This window comes from Porcisia hertigi, chromosome 5 (assembly GCF_017918235.1).
Source record: "Porcisia hertigi strain C119 chromosome 5, whole genome shotgun sequence".
In the NCBI taxonomy this organism is placed as follows: Eukaryota; Euglenozoa; class Kinetoplastea; order Trypanosomatida; family Trypanosomatidae; genus Porcisia; species Porcisia hertigi.
In genome coordinates this window covers 99,319-127,167 of record NC_090564.1, presented here as the reverse complement: position 1 = coordinate 127,167, position 27,849 = coordinate 99,319, and the positions used below count along the sequence as shown (strand labels likewise).

Sequence of the window (27,849 nt, the reverse complement as noted above, 5' to 3'; positions counted from 1 at the left end):
AACAGCAAGAAAAAAGGAAACAAGCAAGCAGGCACACACGAAGAGACACGCACACGCACACACACACACACACACACACAGAAACAATATATCAATCTGATATATATATATATATATGTGCGCGTGTGAGTGTGTGTGTGTGTGTGCCAATACGGCAAATAACTTTTGCAATAAAAGTGAGTAGGGGGGTGGGTGAGAGAGTACACGGCCGCACCCCAGTCGCAGTGAGGGCAGCGGTGTTTGTGATCCAAAGCTTTGGATTTTAGGTAGATTTGCGAGAGAGAGAGAGAGCGTGCGTATGTGTGTAGAGGGCGGGAGAGGGGGGGGGGAGGTGGGGAGATTTAACTGATCCTTTCTTCTACGACTCTGTTGGACGTCCGTTTGTCGCCTTCGTTCTCGACTTGTTGGTTTTGAAGCTCCGCGCAGTGTGTTCTGAGGATCTCCTCAAAAACCGCTTTTTTTCCCTTCACACACACACACACACACACACCAAGAAGAGTTTATGGAAGTTACGGCGTCTACGCAAGGTGCACCTTGTGTGTGTCTGCCTGTCCTCTTCCCACTGCCCACTCCAGCACCTGTTTTATTCTTTTTGCTGGTGTTCGTTTGTGTGCGTTTTTTTTTCTTTTACGAGTCTCCGATGCGATGTCTGTGTGGAGGAGGTGGAGGAGGAGGGAGGTGGAGGTGGAGGTGAGCTCGCCACGCCAAAGATGTCGTCCTCTTTTGGTTAAATATATAAATGCCGCCACGTTCCACACTTTTATGGATGCTAAATTATATGCGCGTGTGCTTGTCGATTAACCCTCCCTCCCTCCCTCTCTCTCTCTTCCCTCCCCTTTACTTCACACACACACACACACACACAGACAGACACAAAATATTTATATACGTGTATATAAATATGCGACAGTATATATGTGTATATCTATGTATATATAGTGAGAGAGAGTGAGTGATGCCGACGAGAGAGTTCTGGGGTGGGGAGGGAGGGAGGGAGGGAAGGGGGGGGGCAGGGATGATGGGCACCCCGTCCCTGTGAAGAAGCAGTTCCAAGAGGAAGATGACCTGACCAAGTCGATCCAAGATACACACACACACAGAAAAATGCACGTACAGGAGGAATAGTTGAGAGGTGACGGTGGAGGGGATGTACACCATTGATATAGAGAGAGACCTGTGCACTTTGATGTGAACACGGGAGAGATTTTGTAAAAAAAAGGGGATTCGACTAAGCACCCCCCCCTCACTTGTGCAGATAAACAGATTGCACAGATACACACACGTGTGTGCAACCGTTTCCACAACGGGGTCTCTCCCCCTTTTCTCCATCATCATCATAATGACGTAGGTTTGAGAGGGAGTACAAGTGATTGTGGGCGTGGGGAAGACGAGAACCGAACGAAGTCGTAAGGAGAGTAGACAACACGCTATCTTGACGTACCGATACCCCCCTTTTCTCCTCCTCCACTCGACGACACAGACAAATACACACACACACACACACAAATATATATATATTTTTTGTGGAGGCTGGTGCAGGAGGCGCTAGAGGGGTGGTGGTGGTGGTGATGGAACGCCACATTTATTTGTATTTCTTTTTTCTTTTTTTTTTGGAGGGGGCACGGCGACAAATTTCGGTCGACAGAGAAAAACGCGAGTGGGGATTCGTACAGGAGAAAAAACAAAATCAACAAAAAAAGTAAAGCACACACACACAGAGAGAGAGAGAGAGAAACCTCCTGGAGGTGATATAACAAAGAAAATGACGTGGGAGGGGAGGACGGGGTGGGGTGAGGTGAAAACACACACACACACAAAAAAAAGATGCTATGAAAATAAATGACATGTTGATCTCATTTTCGTCGTTTCTTCAAAAAGGGGGGCGGGGGCGGGCAGACGGCAGTAAAAATCGAACCCCCCCCAAAAAAGGGGGAAAGCGCAGACACACACACACACATACACACACGGGCTAATAGGCAAAGAAAAACACAAGAGGGGGCAATGACCACTGCCTGCAGAAAGACTCACATCCAACGTCAATAAGACGGAGGGGAGGGGGGGAAGGAGGAGGAGAGTAGTTGTTATTCTCCCTTTTTCGTGTGTTGTGTATGATATGCGAATGAAAGTTGTTTGTCGTATGTCCCTCCCTTCCCTTCCATTACCGCTTCGTGTTTCCGGATGCCATCAGACCATCCTCCACCTTCGGTCGTCGTCCAGGGCGGGACGACACAACAAACCCAAGCACAGGATGAGCAAGACACACGCACATACATGCAGAGAAAGAAAGAGAGAGTGTGTGGGGGGGGGGGGATGGTAGTGGTGGACCACGTGTAGAACATACATATACAAGGGGGAACGTGAAAATATTTTTATCATCAAAGGCAAAAAAAAACTCAAGGAGGGAGGGAGGAGAGGAGGGAGGGAGGAGGAAGGGGGGGAGATGACTGTGTGTACATCACGAAGGGGAGAGAGGGGGATGGGTGAGAGGAACGCCATGGAGCCTATAGATATATACACACATATTTGGATGGATAATTATACATCTACTCCACTCCAGGGACAAATAATAAAAGGGGAGATGGGGAGGGGGCGGGGGGCGGGGGGGGGGGAAGAAGAAAAAAACATTCACGTTCATTTATATAAATATGTATGTTTGCGGTTGTCCACAACTAAAATTTTTTTGTATGTCCCCTCCTCCTTTACACCCCCCTTTACTTTTTATTTTTGTTGCTGTTGTTGAGTGCAGGGGGAGTAGGAGTGTGGGGAAGGGGAGATGGGGAGGGGGGGGGTGTTACTATTTTTTTTTTCGATGTGGTGATCCCTGTTGCTATCTGCTCAAATAAACAAGAGGGGAGGGGAGGGGAGGGGAAGAGAACACAAAACACCGCCCCCCTCCATCCTTTTTCCTCTTGGACGTACATGCATGCATGTACATATGAATATATAAATATAAAAATATATATATATGGCATCGCCACACGCAGAGATCTACTGCGACAGCGCCCAGCTGGTGATGACACAAAATGAGAAAAAAAAACAGCAGGCTGGGAGGAAGAAAAAAGACGGGCTCAGCAGGCAGGGCCAACAACAACAACAAACAAACGAACGTCGATATAATTTGGAACAAGAAGTAGACACACCAACAAACCATAAAAAAAACTTACTAAAGACGGTACAGTGAGGAGAGGAGAAGAGGGGGGGGGCTGATGGATGAGGCAACTGTTGACAATGATGACGATGTACATGCATAAACGCACACACACACACACACAGAGGCTTACCAACGGCATCTGCATGATCTGCGTTGCTCACGAGTAGGCGGCGCGGGTCGTGCTGATGTACATGCTGGGGTCCACGTGCCTCAACGTTACGATTGGCCGTGTGAACGTCGGGCGTGGTGGTGCTGGAGGCGGTGCCGCGTAGGCAGCGTTGCAGGTGGTGGTGTAGAAGGCAGGGTCTACGTGATGAACACAGGCCTGCGCGCGGCGCGCTGTCGCAGTCGGGGAAGGTGGGTGGCTGTACGCCTTGTAGCTCTTCTTGTACTCGCTCTCGTATGACTCCTTTGGCTGCGAAGTTGTCTTTTTCCTCAAAGCTGTGGCCACCGGCACGACTTTACCTACAGTGGCCTCCTCCTCTTCTTTCGCTGGAGCGGACGCGGAGTGGGATACAAGCGCTTTAGCTGCCGGCACAGGCGTGCGGGGAGTTCTCTTTGTGCTGCTTGGCTTTCCTTGACGAGTCATGCTCCTGGACGGCGCAGTAGGTTTCTCTGCAGACGAGGCGGGCACACACTCCGTGGAGCCATAGGACTTCATGTAGGTGCTCTCGTAGGCTGAGGGGTCTGCATGGGCACGGCGCTTGCGTACATCTTGCTTTTCTTCAGCCACCCCTGACGAAGCCGCCGCAGATCCCCCACGCCCTGCATCGCTTGTAGACTCCACGTGCTTGTAATTCTTGACATACGTGCTCTCGTAGGCTGCGGGGTCTGCATGGGCACGGCGCTTGCGGACATCTTGCTTCTTTTCTTCAGCCACCCCTGACGAGGCCGCCGCAGATCCCCCACGCCCTGCATCGCTTGTAGACTCCCCGTGCTTGTAATCCTTGCCATACGTGCTCTCGTAGGCTGCGGGGTCCGCATGGGCACGGCGCTTGCGGACATCTTGCTTCTTTTCTTCAGCCACCCCTGACGAGGCCGCCGCAGATCCCCCACGCTCTGCATCGCTTGTAGACTCCCCGTGCTTGTAATCCTTGCCATACGTGCTCTCGTAGGCTGCGGGGTCTGCATGGGCACGGCGCTTGCGTACATCTTGCTTCTTTTCTTCAGCCACCCCTGACGAGGCCGCCGCAGATCCCCCACGCTCTGCATCGCTTGTAGACTCCACGTGCTTGTAATCCTTGCCATACGTGCTCTCGTAGGCTGCGGGGTCCGCATGTGCACGGCGCTGGCGGACGTCTGACTTCTCGGTTGATCCTCCACGCGCCGCAGCACCAGTGGGGTCAGCAGATGAAGTCTCGACCCCTTCGAATGACGGTTGAGCTTCTTCATCAGGATACTCCGCCTGAGCCCTCTCGATTGGGGCGCCTGTGTGTGGCGGTCTCGCTGTATCCACCCTGTCCAAGGGAAGTGGAAGACCATCGCTTGAAGAACGCCTGCACATTCTCGAGTCCGTCTGGAGTGGCGGCGTTGTCTCCGTCGGGGGTTGTAGTCGGGCAGAATACCCTTCATACCCTTCATTCCATTGGAAGTCGCGATCATACGTAGATGTGTACATGCTCGGATCCACGGGGGCCCTCTCCTTGATCTCGTCCTCGTCCGCGGTGAGGTCGCGCTTGTAGGCGCTGGAGTCGTACTGCTTGTAGCTCTCCTTTGTGGTCGTGTTGTACATGCTCGGATCCACGGGGGCCCTCTCCTTGATCTCGTCCTCGTCCGCGGTGAGGTCGCGCTTGTAGGCGCTGGAGTCGTACTGCCTGTAGCTCTCCTTTGTGGTCGTGTTGTACATGCTCGGATCCACGGGGGCCCTCTCCTTGATCTCGTCGTCGTCCGCGGTGAGGTCGCGCTTGTAGGCGCTGGAGTCGTACTGCTTGTAGGTGTCCTTGGTGGTCGTGTTGTACATGCTCGGATCCACGGGGGCCCTCTCCTTGATCTCGTCCTCGTCCACGGTGAGGTCGCGCTTGTAGGCGCTGGAGTCGTACTGCTTGTAGGTGTCCTTGGTGGTCGTGTTGTACATGCTCGGATCCACGGGGGCCCTCTCCTTGGTCTCGTCCTCGTCCGCGGTGAGGTCGCGCTTGTAGGCGCTGGAGTCGTACTGCTTGTAGCTCTCCTTTGTGGTCGTGTTGTACATGCTCGGATCCACGGGGGCCCTCTCCTTGATCTCGTCCTCGTCCGCGGTGAGGTCGCGCTTGTAGGCGCTGGAGTCGTACTGCTTGTAGCTCTCCTTTGTGGTCGTGTTGTACATGCTCGGATCCACGGGGGCCCTCTCCTTGATCTCGTCCTCGTCCACGGTGAGGTCGCGCTTGTAGGCGCTGGAGTCGTACTGCTTGTAGCTCTCCTTTGTGGTCGTGTTGTACATGCTCGGATCCACGGGGGCCCTCTCCTTGATCTCGTCCTCGTCCGCGGTGAGGTCGCGCTTGTAGGCGCTGGAGTCGTACTGCTTGTAGCTCTCCTTTGTGGTCGTGTTGTACATGCTCGGATCCACGGGGGCCCTCTCCTTGATCTCGTCCTCGTCCACGGTGAGGTCGCGCTTGTAGGCGCTGGAGTCGTACTGCTTGTAGCTCTCCTTTGTGGTCGTGTTGTACATGCTCGGATCCACGGGGGCCCTCTCCTTGATCTCGTCCTCGTCCGCGGTGAGGTCGCGCTTGTAGGCGCTGGAGTCGTACTGCTTGTAGCTCTCCTTTGTGGTCGTGTTGTACATGCTCGGATCCACGGGGGCCCTCTCCTTGATCTCGTCCTCGTCCACGGTGAGGTCGCGCTTGTAGGCGCTGGAGTCGTACTGCCTGTAGCTCTCCTTTGTGGTCGTGTTGTACATGCTCGGATCCACGGGGGCCCTCTCCTTGATCTCGTCCTCGTCCGCGGTGAGGTCGCGCTTGTAGGCGCTGGAGTCGTACTGCCTGTAGCTCTCCTTGGTGGTCGTGTTGTACATGCTCGGATCCACGGGGGCCCTCTCCCTGATCTCGTCCTCGTCCGCGGTGAGGTCGCGCTTGTAGGCGCTGGAGTCGTACTGCCTGTAGCTCTCCTTGGTGGTCGTGTTGTACATGCTCGGATCCACGGGGGCCCTCTCCTTGATCTCGTCCTCGTCCGCGGTGAGGTCGCGCTTGTAGGCGCTGGAGTCGTACTGCCTGTAGCTCTCCTTGGTGGTCGTGTTGTACATGCTCGGATCCACGGGGGCCCTCTCCTTGATCTCGTCCTCGTCCGCGGTGAGGTCGCGCTTGTAGGCGCTGGAGTCGTACTGCTTGTAGCTCTCCTTTGTGGTCGTGTTGTACATGCTCGGATCCACGGGGGCCCTCTCCTTGATCTCGTCCTCGTCCGCGGTGAGGTCGCGCTTGTAGGCGCTGGAGTCGTACTGCTTGTAGCTCTCCTTGGTGGTCGTGTTGTACATGCTCGGATCCACGGGGGCCCTCTCCTTGATCTCGTCCTCGTCCACGGTGAGGTCGCGCTTGTAGGCGCTGGAGTCGTACTGCTTGTAGCTCTCCTTTGTGGTCGTGTTGTACATGCTCGGATCCACGGGGGCCCTCTCCTTGATCTCGTCCTCGTCTGCGGTGAGGTCGCGCTTGTAGGCGCTGGAGTCGTACTGCTTGTAGCTCTCCTTGGTGGTCGTGTTGTACATGCTCGGATCCACGGGGGCCCTCTCCTTGATCTCGTCCTCGTCCACGGTGAGGTCGCGCTTGTAGGCGCTGGAGTCGTACTGCCTGTAGCTCTCCTTGGTGGTCGTGTTGTACATGCTCGGATCCACGGGGGCCCTCTCCTTGATCTCGTCCTCGTCCACGGTGAGGTCGCGCTTGTAGGCGCTGGAGTCGTACTGCTTGTAGGTGTCCTTGGTGGTCGTGTTGTACATGCTCGGATCCACGGGGGCCCTCTCCTTGATCTCGTCCTCGTCCACGGTGAGGTCGCGCTTGTAGGCGCTGGAGTCGTACTGCCTGTAGCTCTCCTTGGTGGTCGTGTTGTACATGCTCGGATCCACGGGGGCCCTCTCCTTGATCTCGTCCTCGTCCGCGGTGAGGTCGCGCTTGTAGGCGCTGGAGTCGTACTGCTTGTAGCTCTCCTTGGTGGTCGTGTTGTACATGCTCGGATCCACGGGGGCCCTCTCCTTGATCTCGTCCTCGTCCACGGTGAGGTCGCGCTTGTAGGCGCTGGAGTCGTACTGCTTGTAGGTGTCCTTTGTGGTCGTGTTGTACATGCTCGGATCCACGGGGGCCCTCTCCTTGGTCTCGTCCTCGTCCACGGTGAGGTCGCGCTTGTAGGCGCTGGAGTCGTACTGCTTGTAGCTCTCCTTTGTGGTCGTGTTGTACATGCTCGGATCCACGGGGGCCCTCTCCTTGATCTCGTCCTCGTCCACGGTGAGGTCGCGCTTGTAGGCGCTGGAGTCGTACTGCCTGTAGCTCTCCTTGGTGGTCGTGTTGTACATGCTCGGATCCACGGGGGCCCTCTCCTTGATCTCGTCCTCGTCCGCGGTGAGGTCGCGCTTGTAGGCGCTGGAGTCGTACTGCTTGTAGCTCTCCTTTGTGGTCGTGTTGTACATGCTCGGATCCACGGGGGCCCTCTCCTTGATCTCGTCCTCGTCCGCGGTGAGGTCGCGCTTGTAGGCGCTGGAGTCGTACTGCTTGTAGGTGTCCTTGGTGGTCGTGTTGTACATGCTCGGATCCACGGGGGCCCTCTCCTTGATCTTCTCCTTTGTGGTCGTGTTGTACATGCTCGGATCCACGGGGGCCCTCTCCTTGATTTCGTCCTCGTCTGCGGTGAGGTCGCGCTTGTAGGCGCTGGAGTCGTACTGCCTGTAGCTCTCCTTGGTGGTCGTGTTGTACATGCTCGGATCCACGGGGGCCCTCTCCTTGGTCTCGTCCTCGTCCGCGGTGAGGTCGCGCTTGTAGGCGCTGGAGTCGTACTGCTTGTAGCTCTCCTTTGTGGTCGTGTTGTACATGCTCGGATCCACGGGGGCCCTCTCCTTGATTTCGTCCTCGTCTGCGGTGAGGTCGCGCTTGTAGGCGCTGGAGTCGTACTGCTTGTAGCTCTCCTTTGTGGTCGTGTTGTACATGCTCGGATCCACGGGGGCCCTCTCCTTGATCTCGTCGTCGTCCGCGGTGAGGTCGCGCTTGTAGGCGCTGGAGTCGTACTGCTTGTAGGTGTCCTTTGTGGTCGTGTTGTACATGCTCGGATCCACGGGGGCCCTCTCCTTGATCTCGTCCTCGTCCACGGTGAGGTCGCGCTTGTAGGCGCTGGAGTCGTACTGCTTGTAGCTCTCCTTTGTGGTCGTGTTGTACATGCTCGGATCCACGGGGGCCCTCTCCTTGATCTCGTCGTCGTCCGCGGTGAGGTCGCGCTTGTAGGCGCTGGAGTCGTACTGCTTGTAGGTGTCCTTGGTGGTCGTGTTGTACATGCTCGGATCCACGGGGGCCCTCTCCTTGGTCTCGTCGTCGTCCGCGGTGAGGTCGCGCTTGTAGGCGCTGGAGTCGTACTGCTTGTAGGTGTCCTTGGTGGTCGTGTTGTACATGCTCGGATCCACGGGGGCCCTCTCCTTGATCTCGTCCTCGTCCACGGTGAGGTCGCGCTTGTAGGCGCTGGAGTCGTACTGCTTGTAGCTCTCCTTTGTGGTCGTGTTGTACATGCTCGGATCCACGGGGGCCCTCTCCTTGATCTCGTCCTCGTCCGCGGTGAGGTCGCGCTTGTAGGCGCTGGAGTCGTACTGCTTGTAGGTGTCCTTGGTGGTCGTGTTGTACATGCTCGGATCCACGGGGGCCCTCTCCTTGATCTCGTCCTCGTCCGCGGTGAGGTCGCGCTTGTAGGCGCTGGAGTCGTACTGCTTGTAGCTCTCCTTTGTGGTCGTGTTGTACATGCTCGGATCCACGGGGGCCCTCTCCTTGGTCTCGTCGTCGTCCGCGGTGAGGTCGCGCTTGTAGGCGCTGGAGTCGTACTGCTTGTAGGTGTCCTTGGTGGTCGTGTTGTACATGCTCGGATCCACGGGGGCCCTCTCCTTGATCTCGTCCTCGTCCACGGTGAGGTCGCGCTTGTAGGCGCTGGAGTCGTACTGCTTGTAGCTCTCCTTTGTGGTCGTGTTGTACATGCTCGGATCCACGGGGGCCCTCTCCTTGATCTCGTCCTCGTCCGCGGTGAGGTCGCGCTTGTAGGCGCTGGAGTCGTACTGCTTGTAGGTGTCCTTGGTGGTCGTGTTGTACATGCTCGGATCCACGGGGGCCCTCTCCTTGATCTCGTCCTCGTCTGCGGTGAGGTCGCGCTTGTAGGCGCTGGAGTCGTACTGCTTGTAGCTCTCCTTGGTGGTCGTGTTGTACATGCTCGGATCCACGGGGGCCCTCTCCTTGATCTCGTCCTCGTCCGCGGTGAGGTCGCGCTTGTAGGCGCTGGAGTCGTACTGCTTGTAGGTGTCCTTGGTGGTCGTGTTGTACATGCTCGGATCCACGGGGGCCCTCTCCTTGATCTCGTCCTCGTCTGCGGTGAGGTCGCGCTTGTAGGCGCTGGAGTCGTACTGCTTGTAGCTCTCCTTTGTGGTCGTGTTGTACATGCTCGGATCCACGGGGGCCCTCTCCTTGGTCTCGTCGTCGTCCGCGGTGAGGTCGCGCTTGTAGGCGCTGGAGTCGTACTGCTTGTAGGTGTCCTTGGTGGTCGTGTTGTACATGCTCGGATCCACGGGGGCCCTCTCCTTGATCTCGTCCTCGTCCACGGTGAGGTCGCGCTTGTAGGCGCTGGAGTCGTACTGCTTGTAGCTCTCCTTGGTGGTCGTGTTGTACATGCTCGGATCCACGGGGGCCCTCTCCTTGGTCTCGTCGTCGTCCACGGTGAGGTCGCGCTTGTAGGCGCTGGAGTCGTACTGCTTGTAGGTGTCCTTGGTGGTCGTGTTGTACATGCTCGGATCCACGGGGGCCCTCTCCTTGGTCTCGTCCTCGTCTGCGGTGAGGTCGCGCTTGTAGGCGCTGGAGTCGTACTGCTTGTAGCTCTCCTTGGTGGTCGTGTTGTACATGCTCGGATCCACGGGGGCCCTCTCCTTGGTCTCGTCGTCGTCCGCGGTGAGGTCGCGCTTGTAGGCGCTGGAGTCGTACTGCTTGTAGGTGTCCTTGGTGGTCGTGTTGTACATGCTCGGATCCACGGGGGCCCTCTCCTTGGTCTCGTCCTCGTCTGCGGTGAGGTCGCGCTTGTAGGCGCTGGAGTCGTACTGCTTGTAGCTCTCCTTGGTGGTCGTGTTGTACATGCTCGGATCCACGGGGGCCCTCTCCTTGGTCTCGTCGTCGTCCGCGGTGAGGTCGCGCTTGTAGGCGCTGGAGTCGTACTGCTTGTAGGTGTCCTTGGTGGTCGTGTTGTACATGCTCGGATCCACGGGGGCCCTCTCCTTGGTCTCGTCGTCGTCCGCGGTGAGGTCGCGCTTGTAGGCGCTGGAGTCGTACTGCTTGTAGGTGTCCTTGGTGGTCGTGTTGTACATGCTCGGATCCACGGGGGCCCTCTCCTTGATCTCGTCCTCGTCCACGGTGAGGTCGCGCTTGTAGGCGCTGGAGTCGTACTGCTTGTAGCTCTCCTTGGTGGTCGTGTTGTACATGCTCGGATCCACGGGGGCCCTCTCCTTGGTCTCGTCGTCGTCCGCGGTGAGGTCGCGCTTGTAGGCGCTGCAGTCATACTGCTTGTAGGTGTCCTTGGTGGTCGTTGTATACATGTTGGGATCGACGGGAGTACCCTTGTTTTCTTCGTCCTCGTCCACGGGGAGGTCGCGCTTGTAGGCGCTGGAGTCGTACTGCTTGTAGCTGTCTTTGGTGGTCGTGGTATACATGTTGGGATCGACGGGAGTACCCTTGTTTTCTTCGTCCTCGTCCGCGGGGAGGTCGCGCTTGTAGGCGCTGGAGTCGTACTGCTTGTAGGTGTCCTTGGTGGTCGTGTTGTACATGCTCGGATCCACGAGGTCATTTTCTTGTTCGTTATGATCTTGTTCAAACTCGTGTTTCTCGGGCAGGCCGCGCCATTGGTACGCATCTTCGTACTCGCTGCGCTCCACGCTGCGGCGCTCTCGCAGGCGTGGATTCGGGAAAGACGTGGTTGCGCTGGACATCGTGGAATTTGAAGCACAAAAAAAAAGTGAGGGACGCTGGCCGTGGTAAAGGTATATATATATATATGTATATATATATATATATGGCCTTTAAAAAGGAAAAGGGGGCTTACTTTTCTCCCTTTTTTTTTGGTCCGTCACCGGGGATGGGAGAAACCAAAGAATGGCCGATGGAATAGGGTGAAGCGGGGCCTTGGGGGAGGGAGAGCAGGGTCAACCTCTCCGGGACCAAGTGCGGGAGAGACAATTGGAGGGGACCTGCCTTTTTTTTGGGGGGGGTGGGGGGGGGGGGATTTTTTTTTCCCTCGACAAAGTCAGCGTTTAGCGTATGGTGCAATTTGTGGTTGTTTGTGTGTTGCACTGCTTTACCTCGTGGTTGTGACCCCTCCCTCAGCGTGAGTGGATGTGAGCAACTGAGGGAGGCGGCAGGCGGGGCCGATGGTCGTGTAGTAGGGGGTATGAAAAGTGTGTATAGGGTGCGAGTGTGGGGTGTGGGGCGACGGGTGCGCGGGGCCAACTGGTGAGAAGGGGGGGGGGAGGAGAGGGGGAAGCTAATGTGATGTAGGGGGTGGTGGTGTGTGTGTGTGTGTGTGTACACACACATGGGGGTTGGATGGCTCGAATAAGAGGGAGGAGGAGGGAGGGAGGGAGCGGAGGGTAGAGAAGCAGGGAGGTGCACTAGGAAAAGGGGATGACGATGACTGCGAGTCCTGTCGCTCGCATTCGCCGTGGCAGTGTGCGTGTGCGCGCGGCGAAGATGAAAAGGGGGTAGCAGTGGGAGGGCAGGCGCGGAGACCTTTGGACGCCTGGGGGGAGGAGGACAATTTTGATAAACGAGGTGCAACACGGCATTTGGTGTGTCACGAGAAGAGCCCACATTCCATGTCACCCTTTTTTCCCGCCTTCCATACCTATTGCAGCGATGGATGAGCAAATTTACATGATCGAGCGACAGCGACTGGAATGTGAGTGCGCATGACTGCGATGGAGGTGAGGTTAAGGGGGGGGGGGCAAAGAACCATGGGCTTGCTTGATGTGCATGGCCTGCACGCACGCCTGTGTTTGTTTGTCGTGCAATTGGGCACTGATGGGCCGTATAATTGCATGAGTATCAGCCATGTTGAAGCGCCCCTCTCCCCTCCCTCACTCCCCCCCCCAAAAAAAAAAGAGGAGGAAGGAGGGGGATTCGTGCACCACTCGTTTAGTTGTAAGAGGCTCGTGTAGAGAAGGGATGTTGTTGGGTCCGCCCCGCAAGGAGGAGGAGGGGGGGGGGAGAGGAGGAGGGGAGCGGTGTTGAGAATTAAAAAAAATGTACATGTGCGAATATCCTCCTCCCCCCCAATTACAATAATCATAAAAAAAAAAGAAATCAATACCCCAAAACATACAGCGCGGGTCCCCCCCCCCACCACCACCACACACACACACACCACCACCACCACTAACCACCGGGCCCGTCTCATCCTGGGTCATGAGTCGTCGCTCGCTTCAAGCAACTTCGAGGTGCCAGAGGGCGGGAGGGGGGGGGGGCAGGGCAACCCCCCTCCCCCTGCGCTCTTTTTCCATTCTGTGGCTGCCGCACGGACGCCCAACGCTTTTAAAGGGTGGTCATGCCGCCTCCATATCCACCCGCTGGTGGTAAGCGCCGCTGCAGCGTGAAGTGCTCTACCGGCGTGTCGGCCGCTTGCTTCGATGAGCACCACCGCTCCCTGTCTATGCTGTCCCTTTGATAACGGGAGTGCTTCTGACGAGCCCCCGCTGTGAACGCCCTGGAAATACTGCAGACAGGCAGGGGAGTGGAGGATGACGCCAAGGTCCACCCCGTGTTCCCCAAGGTGTTTGTAGCCGGCAAGCCTCGGGTGATCATGTGGCGCTGCGGGACTGGCGGCAACGATGCGGCGCCTGGATTCGTCTTATTCCCCATATAGGCAGTGTTCGCCACACAGCTGGGGAGCGGTGCAGCGGCAGTGGCACGTAACACGCTATCATACAAGTTACGATCGGCCGTACCAATCGGTGCCGCCACCTCGCCGACTACCTTCTCAGCGGAAGACAACGTGGTGGCGCCCATTGTTGAGCCAGCGTACCGCCGCCCCTTCTTGCCCCCATTGTCCGATCCGTCGGTGTCTCTGTGGTAAAACCTACCGTATGTGTCAGTGTAGGAGGAGACGGGCATCGGCGCTGCCGGGTCCGCGACGGGATCGACAGAAAAAAGGAGTACCCTGTCGACTCCTCGCTTATCCCTTGACGAGGCATGGGCCGGGCCCATGGCGTTCGCAGTTTGGTTGTAGCCGAGCATCAGCGTGGTGCCGACACCAGAGCGGTTCCCGTCGCCGATGCCGGTTAGCTGAGACACTCCCAGGCAATTCCCATAGTCGACGTCGTAAGTGCTATGGAGGAGGCTTGCCTGCACTTTCTCGGGGTGTCGTGCTTTGGTCACCGCTGGGTCCTCGAGAAACCCAGTGGCACACCACGTCGCCCCGATTCGTCCGCGGCCCGTGTGCACGATGCGCTCTTGTAGGCGATCCTCCAACCAGTTACCGATGAGAGTGGATTCAGTGTAGGGATTGTTGAATATATCCCCACACGGTGTTCGATCGGTTAACATCCCTGCGTGTGGCTGTCCCAGGGGGGCGTGCGTGCGTGCGGAGAACAAAGATGAAGTAAGTGGGGGAATGTCGCTAGTGTGAGTCAAAGAGAGATAATTTACATGTAGTGGGTGTCCTCCAAGAAAAGGTATATCCTCACGCGGAGGGGGGGGGAATGAAGGGAGGACAAGGATAAACGGCAGCTGCGCTTCAAAGAGACACCAGGATTTTTTTTTTTTGGGGGGGGGAGGGAAGAGGAAAGGCGAAGTTGTGATTGCGTATGTTGTATACACGCACACACGGGGCAGGATCGGCAGAGAGAAAGGGCGGATGGCCTGGAGGATTACACAGCGAAGTCCAGCTTTAGGTTGACTGGCGTCTTCGTTGGATTGACGTCAAAACAGAAAATTGGCACGCGAGGGAGTGGGGTCGAAGCAGTTGGGAGGAAAGGAGGGGGGTTGTGGCATGCTGTTGAGAGGCGGCAGAGCCTCTCTCGTCTTCCCTATTTCTTCCTCTCGTAACTTTTGCATATACGCGGGTTGCGCGTGATGGAAGGGGGAGGGGCGGCGAGGGAAGCTCGCGGCCACGTTTTTAGCTGTCCTGATGGAAGGAGGGGGGGGGAGAGGATATATACATATAATTATAATGTATATAAGGATTTACTCGTAAAGGATATTATATATATTTAAGCACACAGACACACACACAACAAAGAAGGGGCGGGTTGGAGATCGGGATGGTGGTGATGGTGTGAGGGGGACTCACATCTTTTCTACGGTTCTGCACAGCTCACCCCCCCCCGTCCCCTCCCTCCTCCTCCTCCCTTCGGCACTTTATCCTTCACCAACCCCCTCCTGTCCTTCTGTTCATCTGTGTCTGTCCGTCTCTCGATGTGTGTGTGTGGGGTCTCTGTGTAGGTGCGGAAGGTGCTATGCGCTCTTCTTTGCACGTTTTCGGGCGGGACTGCCGTCGAATTCCCTCGTTGCGCTCTTCTGGGTGGGCTGCTGCGGCGTTGCTTTCCTCTTCGATACGGTGGAGGCAGACACGAGGCCGTGCTTTGTCGCGCTCTTTATCCCTTTGGCGGCAACGACCCCCCTTGCCTGCGCCAGTGAATCTTCGGCAGTCGCGACAGGTGGGCGTGACCGCACCAGATCACTTGGGGAGGAGGACACTACTGTGTTCGACATGGAGGCACCACCGTCCACCCCTGTGCTACGCAAGTGGCGCTGCTGCTTCTGTTCCGGCCTCTGCGGTGGGCGTGTAAGGCGTGCCGCCCGCGCCATCGCCTGGGACCTCGCGCGAGCCTCCTTCTTCTGTGCGGCTTGTGCTTTGTTTGTTTGCACGCGGGCACCGAACTGCTCTGTCACCTGTTGCTTTGCCTGAATCTTGGCGGTGGACACCTCGTCTAGCAGCGGCAGTACGGCAGACTCCTTCGCCGCTGGTGACTTCCAAAGGGTGAGAGTGCTGCTGATCTTTCGCTCGATTCGCTGCACTAGATCCACGTCGTACTCAGTGACGAACGCGACTGACGTGCCCTCGCGACCCGCGCGAGCGGTACGACCGACACGGTGGACGTACGTCTCCGCGTGCTTTGGCACGTCGTAGTGCAGCACCAGGCCAACCGCCGGGATGTCGAGCCCGCGCGCCGCGATGTCGGTGCAAACAAGAATGCGAGAAATGCCTAACTTGAAGCTGGCGACGTTGTCGAGACGGTGCTGCTGCGTCAGGAGCGAGTCCAAGCTGCACACTGGAAAGCCAAGCAGCTGCAGCGTCAGCCGCACCAGCTCCGCGCGCAGGCAGGAGTTGACGTAGACGATGGTGGACTGGGTTTTGCCCTGCAAACGCAGAGCTGCAACGAGATAGGGTAGCTTCACCATGTTCGGGATAAACAAGTAGTTTTGCACGAGCGTCTCAGGCAGATGGTACACCATTGGGTGGCCTCTTTCTGTCGGTGCAGTCGGGCTGCTGGGCGACCCGCGGGCGGCGCCTGTGCATCCGTTTGTGGTGCTGTCGCTAGGGCCCTCCTGGATGGCCCCTTGCACCACCGCCACTTCCAGGGTGGACGCATCCGTGATGCCGAGCTCTGCCAGAACTGAAAAATGCTCTGTGACCTCGTCGTTCCCGTTATTCTGCAGATTCGGTGACGAAGATGGCCCAAGAGCTTCGTCCTCATGCCTCTCTGGCGCCGCATCACCGCTTGCCGGTAGGCAGTCCTTCGCCGGCGAGGCCTCCAGCGTCGTGAGGCGAGGATGCAGCGTCGCTGTGAACATCAGCACCCGCCGCTGCGGGGTCGGCGGAAGCAGCCGCAGCAGTGACCGAACATCGCGAACAATGTCACCCTCCGTCAGCCTGTCAGCCTCGTCAAGCACCAAGTAGCGCAGATGGGCGAACGCCTTCTTCACCTCGGGTGCGAACGTCTCCAGCAGATGCCGAAGTCGCCCCGGGGTGGCCGCGACGATGTGCGGCCGTGCCTTCAATGCGTCCACTTGCGTCTCCGTCGGCACTCCGCCAATGGCCAGCATTGTGCGCACCTGCAGTGGCGCCCCGAACGCGGTGAACTGATCAATGATTTGATATGCCAATTCTCTGGATGGTGTCAACACAACGGCAAAGACGCCGAACGCGTCGGCCGCCAGTGTCTGCAGAATGGGCAGGGCGAACGCGGCCGTCTTACCTGAGCCGGTGGCGGCGCCGCCGACGACGTGGCGACCTGCCAGGATGGCCGGGATACACTTGGTCTGTATTGGGGTCGGAGACTCGAGAGCCATGTACGCGCACTGTTTGGTGAGCCACGGCTGAATGCCGAGTCGTTGAAACTCGGCCATGTTTGTCGGTTCGCAGCGCTGCAAAGAAAAAAAAAGAGCGCCCCGTGGTGGTGGTAGTTGTGTGTGTGTGTGTGTGTGTGTGGGGTATGGGTGAGTGAGCAGAGGCCACGTTTGTGTTGGCAAGATGCTACTAGCAGAGCAAAAAAGACGCAGTTGGAGCAGCGGGGGGAGGGAGGGGGGCGGGGGTGGAGAGGAGAGGAGAGAGGAGGGGTGGGGGGGGGGGCGTGGGAGGTTGTAGGGAGGGAGTGGTCATCGAAATGGTGTAGAGCGAACGCCTGTCTCCCTTTTTTTTGTTCGTTTTAAACTCCCGCTTCGCTGCCGCTCACGCGAATAGCCCCCCCCCTCCCCAACATACGTTTGGGTGTACACGCATGTGGCGCTGCGTGAACTCCGTGCGGGAGGGGGAGGTGGGTGCGGCGAGCGTGTGTGGTACATTCATGATGCATACCAATGGTGATATACCCTCTACAGTTAAGCTACACAAACACTCAATGCTTCACCCCCACCACTCGCTTACTCATTCTCTGTCGCACACACACACACACGAGAGAAAGAGAGAGAGAGACTGCAGGCATGGGCATGAGTGAAGGTGAGAAAGAAGGGGGTTGGGGAGGGGGAGATGAAGAAAACGAGCGAAAGCACACACAACCAATAAAATGAGGACAGGCCCGTAATAGGGGATGTGGGACACACACACACACACACACACACACATACACACACACAAAAAGAAACAATCAATGACGCACAAGGCGAACACTTGAGAGATGACGCAAGGGAAAGTTGAAAAAAAAAAACGTTCCCTTCTCTTTCGCTCGTTTGTTTTACTTTTCCCCCTCCATCTCTCAATTTTTTTTTTGGGGGGGAAGGTGTGCTAAATAGGAGGTGAAGCAGGAATACTCAGTCCGCTGTCACCCTCCCCCCCCTTCTTGTCACCCCTTCACCCCTTACCTCATCACCAGCGTGTGTATCGAATGCGGGCGAGGGTTGCCTGTCAGCTTACATGATCATGTTAGGGGTTATGGGTTCCGCGTGGAGGAGAAGGTGAGGGGGGGGTGCGCTGTGTGTGTGTGTGTGTGTAGGAGGGGTGGCATTGAGGGGGGGGGGTGAAAAGAGAAAAGTTCGATGCGACTGAAGCTCACATCGCATTCGAGCACCAAAAAAAACGCAGCGGGCTCCGTCCTTTCGCATTACCCGTATTTTTTTGCTCATTTTTTCAAAAATCCTTCACAGGTTGCTGCTAAGCTTTTCGACGCGCTTTCCCTTCTCATAGAAGTAGGCGGGGGTGCGCATAGAGCACAGCTCCTCAGCACTTGTTGGGTGTACGCCAATGGTGTTGTGAAAATCGGTGATCTTGGCGTTCATCTTCATGCAGATGCCGACGCTCTGAATGATCTCCGGCGCGCTGTCGCCGAGCATGTGGACGCCAAGCACCTCGCCACTCGAGTGGTCGGTGATAATGCGTATCATGAATTGCTTGTACTTGCTGCCGCTGATGTTGTGCATGAGGGGGGTGAAGCTGCTCTCGTACACGGCAACGGCCTCGTGCTTCTTTGCTGCCTCCTCCTCTGTGAGGCCGCACGTACCGATGGGCGGTATCGAGAAGACCGCGCAGGCAACCTTCCCGTGGTCAGTGGCGCGGGGGTTACCGCCAAAGACAGTATCCGCAAAGGCGGCACCTTCGTTGATGGCCACTGGCGTCAGCATCAGGCGGTTCGTTACGTCACCAATGGCGTAGATGTTCTTCACCGACGTCTGCGAAAAGGCATCGACCACCACGGCGCCCTTCTGGTCAATCTTGACACCAGCCTTGTCGAGCTGCAGCGTCTGTGAGCGCGGGGTGCGACCGATCGCGACCATCACCTGATCGTAGTCCGCATGCGTGCCATCCTCAAAGACAACGTGCTTCGACCCGTCTTCATTTTTGGTGATCTTCGCCGGGTTCATGTTTGTGCGCACGTTAATGCCGTTCGCCTCGAGCTGCTTTGTGAGGCTCCTGCGCACCTCAAGATCGAACCCGCGCAGAATCACTTCTCCGCGGTAGCAGAGGTCCACTTGACCTCCTTTGGGCTTGTAGGCGTTGAAGATGCCGGCGAACTCGACGGAGATGTAGCCACCGCCAACACAAAGAGCGCGCTTAGGGGCCTCCTCAAGGTAAAAGGCCTCGTTGCTCGTGATGCACAGCTCGTCACCGGGAACGCCGAGGCGCGTTGGCCAGGAGCCGGTCGCAATCAGTATGTACTCCGTGTCCAGTTTCTCTACGACGGCGCTGCTCGGATCCTCAGATGCGCGCACCACCACCGTGTGTGCATTTTCAATGGAACCGAAGCCCTCGTGAAAGGTGAGGCCTTTGGTATCGGCGAACATGCCTTCGTAGCTCTGGTTGATGTCGCTCACAGCCTTGTTCTTTGCGGCGATAAGTGTCTTCCAGTTGGCAGAGATGGACTCACGGTCAATCTCCCAGCCGAAGCCGCCGGACTCACGGATCAGGTCCATGTACTGGGCACCCGTTACCATGAGTTTCTTTGGAACACAGCCTACATTCACGCAGGTGCCGCCGAGCGCCGCGAACAATGGCGGGCCATGTTTGCGCTGCACATCGATGACGGCCACCTTCTTATTGTAGATGGATGCCGCGTTCCAGCCCGCCTCCAGACCACCGGATCCAGCACCGATCACCACGAGGTCGTACGCGCGGGACATCAGCTGCACAGAGAAGCGGAGAATTTTGGCGAATGGTGTGTGCTTCTGCGTGTGTATGTATCAGGGGAGAGGGGGGGGGCTGCTTGTTTGCTTGTTTGTGGCACTTGTTAAAGGGATGACTTCTTTTTGACGGCTGCGTGTGCACACACACACACACAAGAAAAACAAAAAAATGTTGACAAGGATTAGAGATTTGACGCATTTTAGTGATGGCAGTGAAGACGAATGTGCCCCCCCCCTCCCCCCGCCCGCCCTCCCCTCCCGAGTCGCTCCTACTGTTTTACTGCGAAGCAGTATCTGTTCGTATGTATGTCAACAAAGATACTGACACCAAGTGTCGCAGGGGGATGTATGAGCGTGAGTGGGGGAGGGGGGGGGGGGCAGCGCACATCATTTCTAGACTCTCAGATGACATGCATACGCCCACCCACCTACCTACCTACCGCTTTTTTTTCCCAGGAACAGGCTCATGCTTCACAACCAGAGGCGTTGATAGGGATGCAGATATGCATCACATGAGCGCTTCTCGAATGGGCCATGACGTCTGCCGACTCCGCCAACTACTGTTTGCAGGATAACATTATCGAGGCTTATCCCTCTTTCCCACTTTGTCTCCGTTTATCCCTGTGGGCATCATCGTCGTTGTCATGATCACCGCCATCATCAATATTTCAATGCACTAACGCGCGCGTCACCGACATCCTTCCTCGCACCACAAACCCCTCAATGTCAAGCAACTTCCGTTGCAGAGCAGCACCTCGACCCCTCCTCCTCCCCCTCCTCCTCCTTCCTCTAGGCCACTGGATCCAAGGGACGGGGTTGGAAAGACACAATGGCATCTATGTATAAATATATATACATATTTATATACACGTGCAATCCCTATCCGGTGGATAGGTTGGACACAGCACAGGTGGGGTGGGGAGGGGAGGGGGGGGGGGGATGAAGAGGCGAGTAGGCACAAAGTGCACAGGATGCTGATGCAACGGCCGATACTCCACTTGTTGGTGTTTGGTGGCTTCCACACCGCTCACACGTGCCGCGGGCTCCTCCTCCAATACGTTGTGGAGCACCCTCTCTCTCCTTCTCCCCGCCGCCCCACGATCTGTGGGCCTACCGAGGCCTCCAGAGATGAAGAAAAAATGAAGCGAACAGTAGCAACTGTGGCGGGCTAGTTGACACGTACAGAGGGAGGGAGGGGGGGGGGGAGGGGGGCGAGGGGCACACATTTCGTTTGTTCTCTTCCCCCTCCCTCCCACTCCCCCTCCCCCTCACCTCACCTTCCTCCTGCTTGCGTGTGCCTCACTGTCGGGGTGTTCTCTCTCTTTTAACGGAAGACACCCCGTGGCATCTTGGGTCCATTCAACGGGAACGGCGTCACATCTTCCAAGTATCGAACTCTGAACTCTGCGCTGCGGTCCTGCACCGCCCGCACGGCGCCCTGGCGACCATTGTAGAAGCCCATCACGCGAACAACCAGATCGATTTTTTCGCCACGGCCCAGTGGCCGTCCAGTCGCTGCCCGTGCCTCGCGGATCTTCGGAAGCAAATCGTTGAGGTACATACTCGTCACTTGATGACCGTTGTCCGTTGAGCCGTCTCCGCGGAAGCCGCGATCCCCTCCCTTTAGTCCACGGTTGCCTGCCGTGTACGTCGGCAGCAGCCGCTTGCCATCGTAGTCGTAGGCGACGGCGTAGGTGTTGCGGCGGCGCGACACCAAATACAGAAAAACGAAGTCGCGACTGTACTTGGGCATCTCAGCCCACCAGTCGAGCTGGGCATATGTGTTGATGCCGTCTGCCGTTATGGACTCAGCCGGCGACTGCCCCTTCAGAAGTGAGTATCCAAATTTGTTCTGAAAGTAGTCATCACCGAGGATGCGCTCTGGCAGCGCACGCCCTTCCGCTGTTGCAGGATCCGCACTGACAGTCGACGAGGATGCCTCCATTGCCACGGCCTCTTCCCCCGGAGGTCCCTCCTTGCCGTCGCCATGCGTGCGCAGGCGGTGGTGCTCTTGCTCGTACCAGAGACGCTCGTTGAAGCCGCGGTGTGACACGAAGGCGTCTTGAGCCGCCAACTGCTGCATCTCCGCTTGGATGGTTTCAAAGCGGCTGCGCTGCCGAGCCCCATCCATATCCGCCTGCGGTAGTCGAGGGTGCACGCTGTTTATATCGCCACCATGAAGACCGTCCGTGGCAACTCCATCGGTGTTCGCCAGAGTACGCTCGGCACCGGGGTCACTGGCACGAAAGGCCGCTCCGTACCCTGGCGACTGCCAATGTTGCTGCTGCTGTTGTTGTTGGACCTCTAGTGCGTCATTCGCAGAGCGGAGCAGGAACTCGTTGAAGTACTGCTGACCGCCCTGCTGCGGCTTCAGTAGGGTCGGAACGCGGCGATATTTCTCTGGGAACATCCCCGCGCGCGGACGCGGCTTACCGCGACGCAGCCACGCGAGTGTGCTCCTCAGCATTCTCGGATGGGCCTCACAACCAATGAGCAATAAATGTATGTAAATAAACTAAAAATTACAGGGATTTTAAAGTGGAGTGAGAGCAGGAGAAGTGGAAAAAAAAAAGGGGGGGGAGGAGGAGGGAGGAGGGGATCACACACACAAATGCAGTGGAGGATTTAGTGAGGACAGACCAAGTGGCGAGGGAAGACCGGCACAATGGCGCACATGCCTGTTCAGTTTAACACTGATGGAAGAGAAGCGGTAGTTTGATTCTTATTCACCTCTCTCTCTCTCCAAAGCTCACACACTACCCCGCCCCTCCCGCTGCCGCTGTGCCCAATTCTTTCGCTTCTCGTAGTGGTTGTAGTCGTAGTAGTGGTGGTGTTGAGGGGGAAGTCCAGCATCCATTAATATGTATGAGGGGGGGGGGGTATAGAGCACGTCGGGTCGAGGAATCGCGAATGGAATGTCGAGTTGCATTGGAGTTGGCTACACCACGTAACACACACACACACACACACACACCGTAGGTGAGGAGGCACAAGGGGACATGCATCAGCTCTCTTTCTCCCCCGTAGGGGTATCCGTCTTCGGCGCGTGTTATGGGCCGGGGGTTTGAGAAGGCGCAGGTGAGCAGAACGGGGGGTGGGGGTGGGGGGAGAGGAAAGAGCCAATCATGAACACACACAATATATATATATATATAGTGTGTGTGTGTGCACGCGCGCAGGCATTCCCCTATGCCCTCCTCCCCCCCCCCCCAAATCATACTCTGTCTTCTTACCTCAGCAGCTGCGCAGGCAATACTTACTACCGCCTTTCTGTAAAAGAAAGCCGTACTCGTTCAGCTGGCGGAACATCGCAGCAGCGCTGCGGCAGCCAGCCGACTCGCACACGTCCAGGATTCTCTGCTCTGTGAAGAGATTAACGCCGTTGTTCTCCTCCACAATGGCGAGTTTGAGCCTCTGCAGCACGGCATCCCTCTGGTTGAGCTTTGCAGACCTTTTGGCCGTTTCGGGCGCCAGCGAGGTGGCCGAGGCGCCGAGGGCCGTCGAGCCTGGCGCGGCAGGGCCGTCGAATGAGTGCAAGCACGACTGTAATAGCTGCACAGCGTATTCTGCATCTTCGCGAGTGGCCTCGTGGCGCAGCTCCAGCTTTGCGCGCGCCTCGGTGACGCGAATGAGCGCCTGCAGGTAACGCGGAGTCACGTTGATCTCAAGCCCCGTTGCAGCTCGAGGGAATGACCCACACGTGCTATCACAGCTTGAGAAGCGACCTGCTTCACCACCACTACCGGTGGTGGTACTCAAGGTGATATGATCGAGTCCGTGCGGCGGCTCAGGCAGGTGCTGGCGCTGCGCGAGGTAGTGTGCCTTTAGGACTTCGCACGCCTCACGGCAGAGCGTCGGCTGACACTGCAGGCGACAAAAAAGGAGAAAACGCTGCACAAGCGGGAGCGGTAGAGCGCCAGCGCTGCCGTGTGCTACCGCGCCGTTCCCGCAGTGCCGCCTTCCCTCACTGTTACCGCCCTCACCGTCGCCCCCCGGCGCGGCGCCACGTCGATGCCACTGAAGGACGTGGTCGGTCAGTGCCTGCTGCGCCTTGCCGCTGGTCCCGTGAGGGTTTTGAAGGCAGACGATGATGTCAAAACGACTGAGCAGCGCAGGGGAGAGATTAACGTTAGCGGCGAGAGACTTACTCACGTCAAAGCGACCGCCGATGGGGTTGCCGGCTGCCAGTACGGAGGTACGCACCGGCATCGAGAAAATCATGCCCGCCTTGGCGAGGCTCACCGTTTCCTGCTCCATCACCTCGAGCAGCGCCTTGTGCCCCTGGACGCCCTTGTCGATTTCGTCTAGACACGTGATGCCGCCATCGCCGTGCACGACCGCGCCGGCTTCGAATGTCGTTTCCCCCGAGACGGGGTCTCGCGTCAGTGTCATGGTGAGACCGCAAGACGACGACGTGTGCGTGCACACAAACGCACTGCGCGGCGCCAGGGCACAGGCTGCACGAAGTAGCTGCGACTTCCCCAGCCCTGGATCGCCGACCAGTAAGACGTGGATGCTGCTGCGCGTCTCACCGCCGTTCTTGTCACGGTTCCCCCCGACGATGGAGAGCAAAAGTGTTTGCTTCACCAACTCCATGCCAAATATCGAAGGCGCCACCGAGGCCGTCAACCGCGCAAACCACTGAGGGTGCCGCGCGACCTCGTAGAACCGCCCCGTCTCCTCGGCGGACCAGTTCTCAAAGCCAGAGGAGGAGGAGAAGGAGGAGGCACCGGCGTCGGACGGAAGCGCCGCGACAGCAGGCACGGCAGTCCCAAGCACCAGCCCGTCTCCCGCTTCCCCTTCGCCGTCGTCGCGTAACGCACCACCGGTGCCCGCACCATCCGCAAACATGGCCGCCGCCGCCGCCCCGCCGCCGCCGCCGCGCGCGAGTCGCCATGGACCACCACCGCGGCCACCAGGTCCCATGGTTGCGGCGAGTAGCGCCCAGTTGCCTGGGCGGCGCAGCGGCGCCGCGATGCTGCTCGAGGAAGCAGAGCTCGCAAAGGACCCCTGGCTGCGTAGGCTGCGCACTGACCTGGCGCGCAGGCACACTTGCTGCATTCCGCCGCCCTTCTTGCCTTCGCCCCGCCGCGTCTCTAATACACCACACACACAGACACCGTCCCCGACTGTGACAGCATCGAGCCACGGGGGCCGCAGCTCGACTTCGATCATCACGTTCATACCACCATTGGCCATTCGCTCATTGCTGCTACCACCACCGTGTTGCTGAGTGGCACTACTGCCATGCGAAGCCGGCGACGAGGACGCATCAAAGAAGGTTGTGTGCTCTTGCAGACGAAGGAGCTGCACCTCTTCGCAGACTGCTTGATCTGTTAGCGGAGTCCACTTGTATCCGCGGCAGCGCGCGCTCGCGCACGGCCCTGGGTAGTTCAGCACCCCGTCTTCGGTCGCCTGTTCTTTGACGACGCCACAGTGGCCGCAGCGGTACGACATCCGCACACACGAGATGCGCGTCGGGCTCATGCGCACAACGGTGCCTTTAATGGTCAACAGACGACCAAGCTGTGCGGCACCAATGTGATCAAAGGGGGTGGCGTGGCGCACGTCGCTGCCCACTGCCGCGTACACGCGGCGAAGCGCTGGAGCTCCCGATGCTGCAGTAGCAGACGTTGTACCCGGCGCACAGCTGATACCTTGGCGCTCCTTGTCAGGCTGCTGCTTTTGCAGCGTGCTGAGCTGCCGTACCTCGTATTGATACAGCCATACAGCGGTGAAGAACTCCACAAGGGCAAGCACGATACACGGCCTCTCGAGGAGTGCCGAGCGCATTACTGGTGTCAGTGCGTTGCCAAACCCGTTTTTCGGATCATCGTCATCGCCGCCGCCGCCCTCGGCGCAGTGCGTGTGGCTGTGCCGCCTAGTAGGCGCGGCAGGCTCAGCGAGACTGAGGACGACGAAATCGGTGAAAGCCACGGTGGCCGCAGTCGTCGCCGTCACCGTGTCTGGCTGGACCTCCGGAATGGTGAGCGGGTACACGTCCAGCTCATTCAGGAGGGGTTGAAAGACTCCCCACATGGCCTCGACAATGTGGTCCGTGTATCGCACAGCGCCGGCGAGCGGAGTACCGCAGTGCAACTCCCAGAGCGCGTCCATCCACGCATTGGCATTTGCCGCTGCTGCTGGTTCTAATGCTGCTGGCATCCCTGTGGAGGTAACGCCTGGAGCGTTACGAGTGCCACCGCTTCGTTTGCCCGGCATGAGGAGCCCCCCTCTCCCCCTCCCTCCCTCCCTCCCTCTCTCCCTTTTTCCCCTCTCTCCCCCCCCCTATCGTCTCGACAACAGGGCACGAAAGGAATGCAAAGGCAACTTCTATACGTATGCGTGTGTTCGCTCAAGTCACATTGGCGGACACACACACACACACACACATACACCGGGCTCGAATTTAGGTGTTCCTTGAACACAAGAGTGAGAGGCTGCGCAGTGGGGGGAGGAGGGGGGGGGGGCTCACACGAAGAGCAAGAGAGGAGAGGTTATTTCTCGTGTTGTATTTTGATGTCCGTGTGTGTGTGGGGGGAGAAGGGGGAGGGGAGAAGGGGAGGAGGGGGGAATAGAGGCGCATTGAAGCGTTCTGAAGAGAAATGCGTTATGCCCACACATTCCAAAGCTCACACAGACGTAAAAAAAGGCGCTGCACACAGTTGCCTTTCGCACCACACTCATCGTCTTATTCGTCCTTCTACCTCTCTGCCTCCCTCGCCCTTGCTCTAGCGGATTGAAGACGACTGGCCGCTGCTCATTGTCGTAGCCGGTGCGCGTGAACAAGTGTGGGTGTCGCGGATGGCACCGAGAGGTAGAGTGATGACAGAGTTAACAAGGCCGTAGGCACCGGGGATTGAGGGAAGGGGGAGGCACAGCGAGTGCAGCTACGACAGCCGCCACGGATTGCATCGCTGTAGACCTTTCCCTCCCTACCTACCCCCCCCTCCTCCCGTTTGTCTCTGAGTATGTATAACTGTGTGTGCAAGTATATGTATGTATCCATCCTTTAAGCTTCACTGAGCGCTAATGTGGAACGTCGGGGAAAAAAGGGGGAGGGGGTACGGGTGGGGCGACGACCGCTCGCAAATGGCCTCAAGTAGAGAGATGAGGAGGGCGAGAGAGAGAGAGGGAGGGAGGTGTGGATGCGTGTTACTTCTCTCTGCTACCCTTCCTCAGCGCCACTGCCGGTCTCAACAATCATGCGGCTACCCCAAAAACATCCCCAACGTTTTCTTTTTTTTTAGGGGGGAGGGGGTCTCTTACATGAGATTCTTTTCCTTCAGCATACTAGTCAGCGTGCCATTCAGCATCATCTCCTTGCAGATATCGTAGCCGCCTAGCAGTTCGCCGTCCACGTACACCTGCGGGTACGTCGGCCAGTCGCTGTACGCCTTGAGCCCTTCACAGACCTCGTCATCGTCTATGATATTGAAAAAACTGTATTTGACACCGAGCTGATTGAGGAGGTCTACCAGCTGGGCGGTGAAGCGGCACCGCGGCTGCTGAGGGGTGCCTGTGAGAAAAACGACGAGGCGGTCGTGGTGAATGATCTCGTGGAGGTCCTTCGCGAGGTCTTCCATTACATCCGACGGGGCACAGCAGACGGGCGATGCGCGGTACTGCATTGTTGATACGCGGTGCGCTACCGTAAACATGCGAGGTGCTGTGAACAACGACGACGGCGATGAGGAGGAACAGGAGGATGTGAGGGACATGACCTTTGGCGCCATCAGGGGTGCGGCTGCTGCTGTCGCCGGTGACTTCTGGGACACCCAGGCAAGTAGACGACTTGCAGATGGGAGAACCGTTCCACTCACTGAGAGCATGGGGATATGGGGGAGTAGTGGAGGCGATGCCACAAAAAAAAAAAGAGGGGATGGAAGGTGGGGAGGGGGGGGGGGGAGGGCGTGGAGTAGCCAGACGAGGGGACCCCACCCGGGCTCCAACTGAGGGCGATGGAAGGTGGGGGCGAGTAAGGAATAGGTTTGGGGAGCCGCGCTGTGAAGAGCCAAATGATCGCTCCCGAGGTGTACGTGTTTGAGTGTGTGCGTGGGGGTGCGCGTAGGGAGACGAGGATGCTATTAGAAAGAGGCGGGAGACAGATGAGCTCAAGTCAAACGAAAGCCTTTCGGGGGAGAGGGGAAAAAAGGGGGGAGGGGAGAAGGGAGAGAGAGGCGGCGGGGGGGGTTCAGTGACACCGACTTAACGGGCGATGATGACAGAGACAGAGCAAAGACACCCTGTCATTTTCTTTTTTTTGGGGGGGGGGGAGGGGGGGAGGGAGGGGAGGAGGGAGAGGAGGGAGGAGGTCCGTATAGGCGTTACTTCGTTATTCCCCTCTCCTCCCCCTTCCCTCCCCCTCCTGTGCTCGTTACCGAGAACAATTCGGCTCCTTGTCAACTCTCCACCCGCGCGCACCCCAGACCTCAACGCTCGAGTCGCCATCCCGGGTTTTTTGCTGAGAGG

At 57.8% G+C, this 27,849-nt stretch overlaps 7 protein-coding genes across 7 annotated transcripts; all 7 read right to left on the bottom strand.

Moving 5' to 3' along the window:
- Window positions 1–3,308: 3,308 nt before the first annotated feature.
- JKF63_07364 (uncharacterized protein) lies at window positions 3,309–11,258 on the bottom strand (the record flags this gene model as incomplete). The annotated part of the gene is made up of 1 exon (XM_067903303.1): window positions 3,309–11,258. The coding sequence occupies one exon, from the start codon at window positions 11,256–11,258 to the stop codon at window positions 3,309–3,311; it is 7,950 nt and encodes a 2,649-aa protein (XP_067759613.1).
- A 1,597-nt stretch (window positions 11,259–12,855) lies between these two features.
- Window positions 12,856–13,866, bottom strand: JKF63_07363 (uncharacterized protein; the record flags this gene model as incomplete). Its single annotated transcript, XM_067903302.1, has 1 exon — window positions 12,856–13,866. One exon carries the CDS (start codon window positions 13,864–13,866, stop codon window positions 12,856–12,858), a length of 1,011 nt encoding a protein of 336 aa, XP_067759612.1.
- A 909-nt stretch (window positions 13,867–14,775) lies between these two features.
- JKF63_07362 (uncharacterized protein) lies at window positions 14,776–16,671 on the bottom strand (the record flags this gene model as incomplete). Its single annotated transcript, XM_067903301.1, has 1 exon — window positions 14,776–16,671. The coding sequence occupies one exon, from the start codon at window positions 16,669–16,671 to the stop codon at window positions 14,776–14,778; it is 1,896 nt and encodes a 631-aa protein (XP_067759611.1).
- Window positions 16,672–17,898: 1,227 nt separating this feature from the next.
- On the bottom strand, window positions 17,899–19,374 carry JKF63_07361 (uncharacterized protein; the record flags this gene model as incomplete). The annotated part of the gene is made up of 1 exon (XM_067903300.1): window positions 17,899–19,374. One exon carries the CDS (start codon window positions 19,372–19,374, stop codon window positions 17,899–17,901), a length of 1,476 nt encoding a protein of 491 aa, XP_067759610.1.
- A 1,327-nt stretch (window positions 19,375–20,701) lies between these two features.
- On the bottom strand, window positions 20,702–21,844 carry JKF63_07360 (uncharacterized protein; the record flags this gene model as incomplete). The annotated part of the gene is made up of 1 exon (XM_067903299.1): window positions 20,702–21,844. The coding sequence occupies one exon, from the start codon at window positions 21,842–21,844 to the stop codon at window positions 20,702–20,704; it is 1,143 nt and encodes a 380-aa protein (XP_067759609.1).
- Window positions 21,845–22,233: 389 nt separating this feature from the next.
- Window positions 22,234–25,542, bottom strand: JKF63_07359 (uncharacterized protein; the record flags this gene model as incomplete). The annotated part of the gene is made up of 1 exon (XM_067903298.1): window positions 22,234–25,542. One exon carries the CDS (start codon window positions 25,540–25,542, stop codon window positions 22,612–22,614), a length of 2,931 nt encoding a protein of 976 aa, XP_067759608.1. The 3' UTR covers window positions 22,234–22,611.
- Window positions 25,543–26,642: 1,100 nt separating this feature from the next.
- JKF63_07358 (uncharacterized protein) lies at window positions 26,643–27,113 on the bottom strand (the record flags this gene model as incomplete). The annotated part of the gene is made up of 1 exon (XM_067903297.1): window positions 26,643–27,113. The coding sequence occupies one exon, from the start codon at window positions 27,111–27,113 to the stop codon at window positions 26,643–26,645; it is 471 nt and encodes a 156-aa protein (XP_067759607.1).
- Window positions 27,114–27,849: the final 736 nt, after the last annotated feature.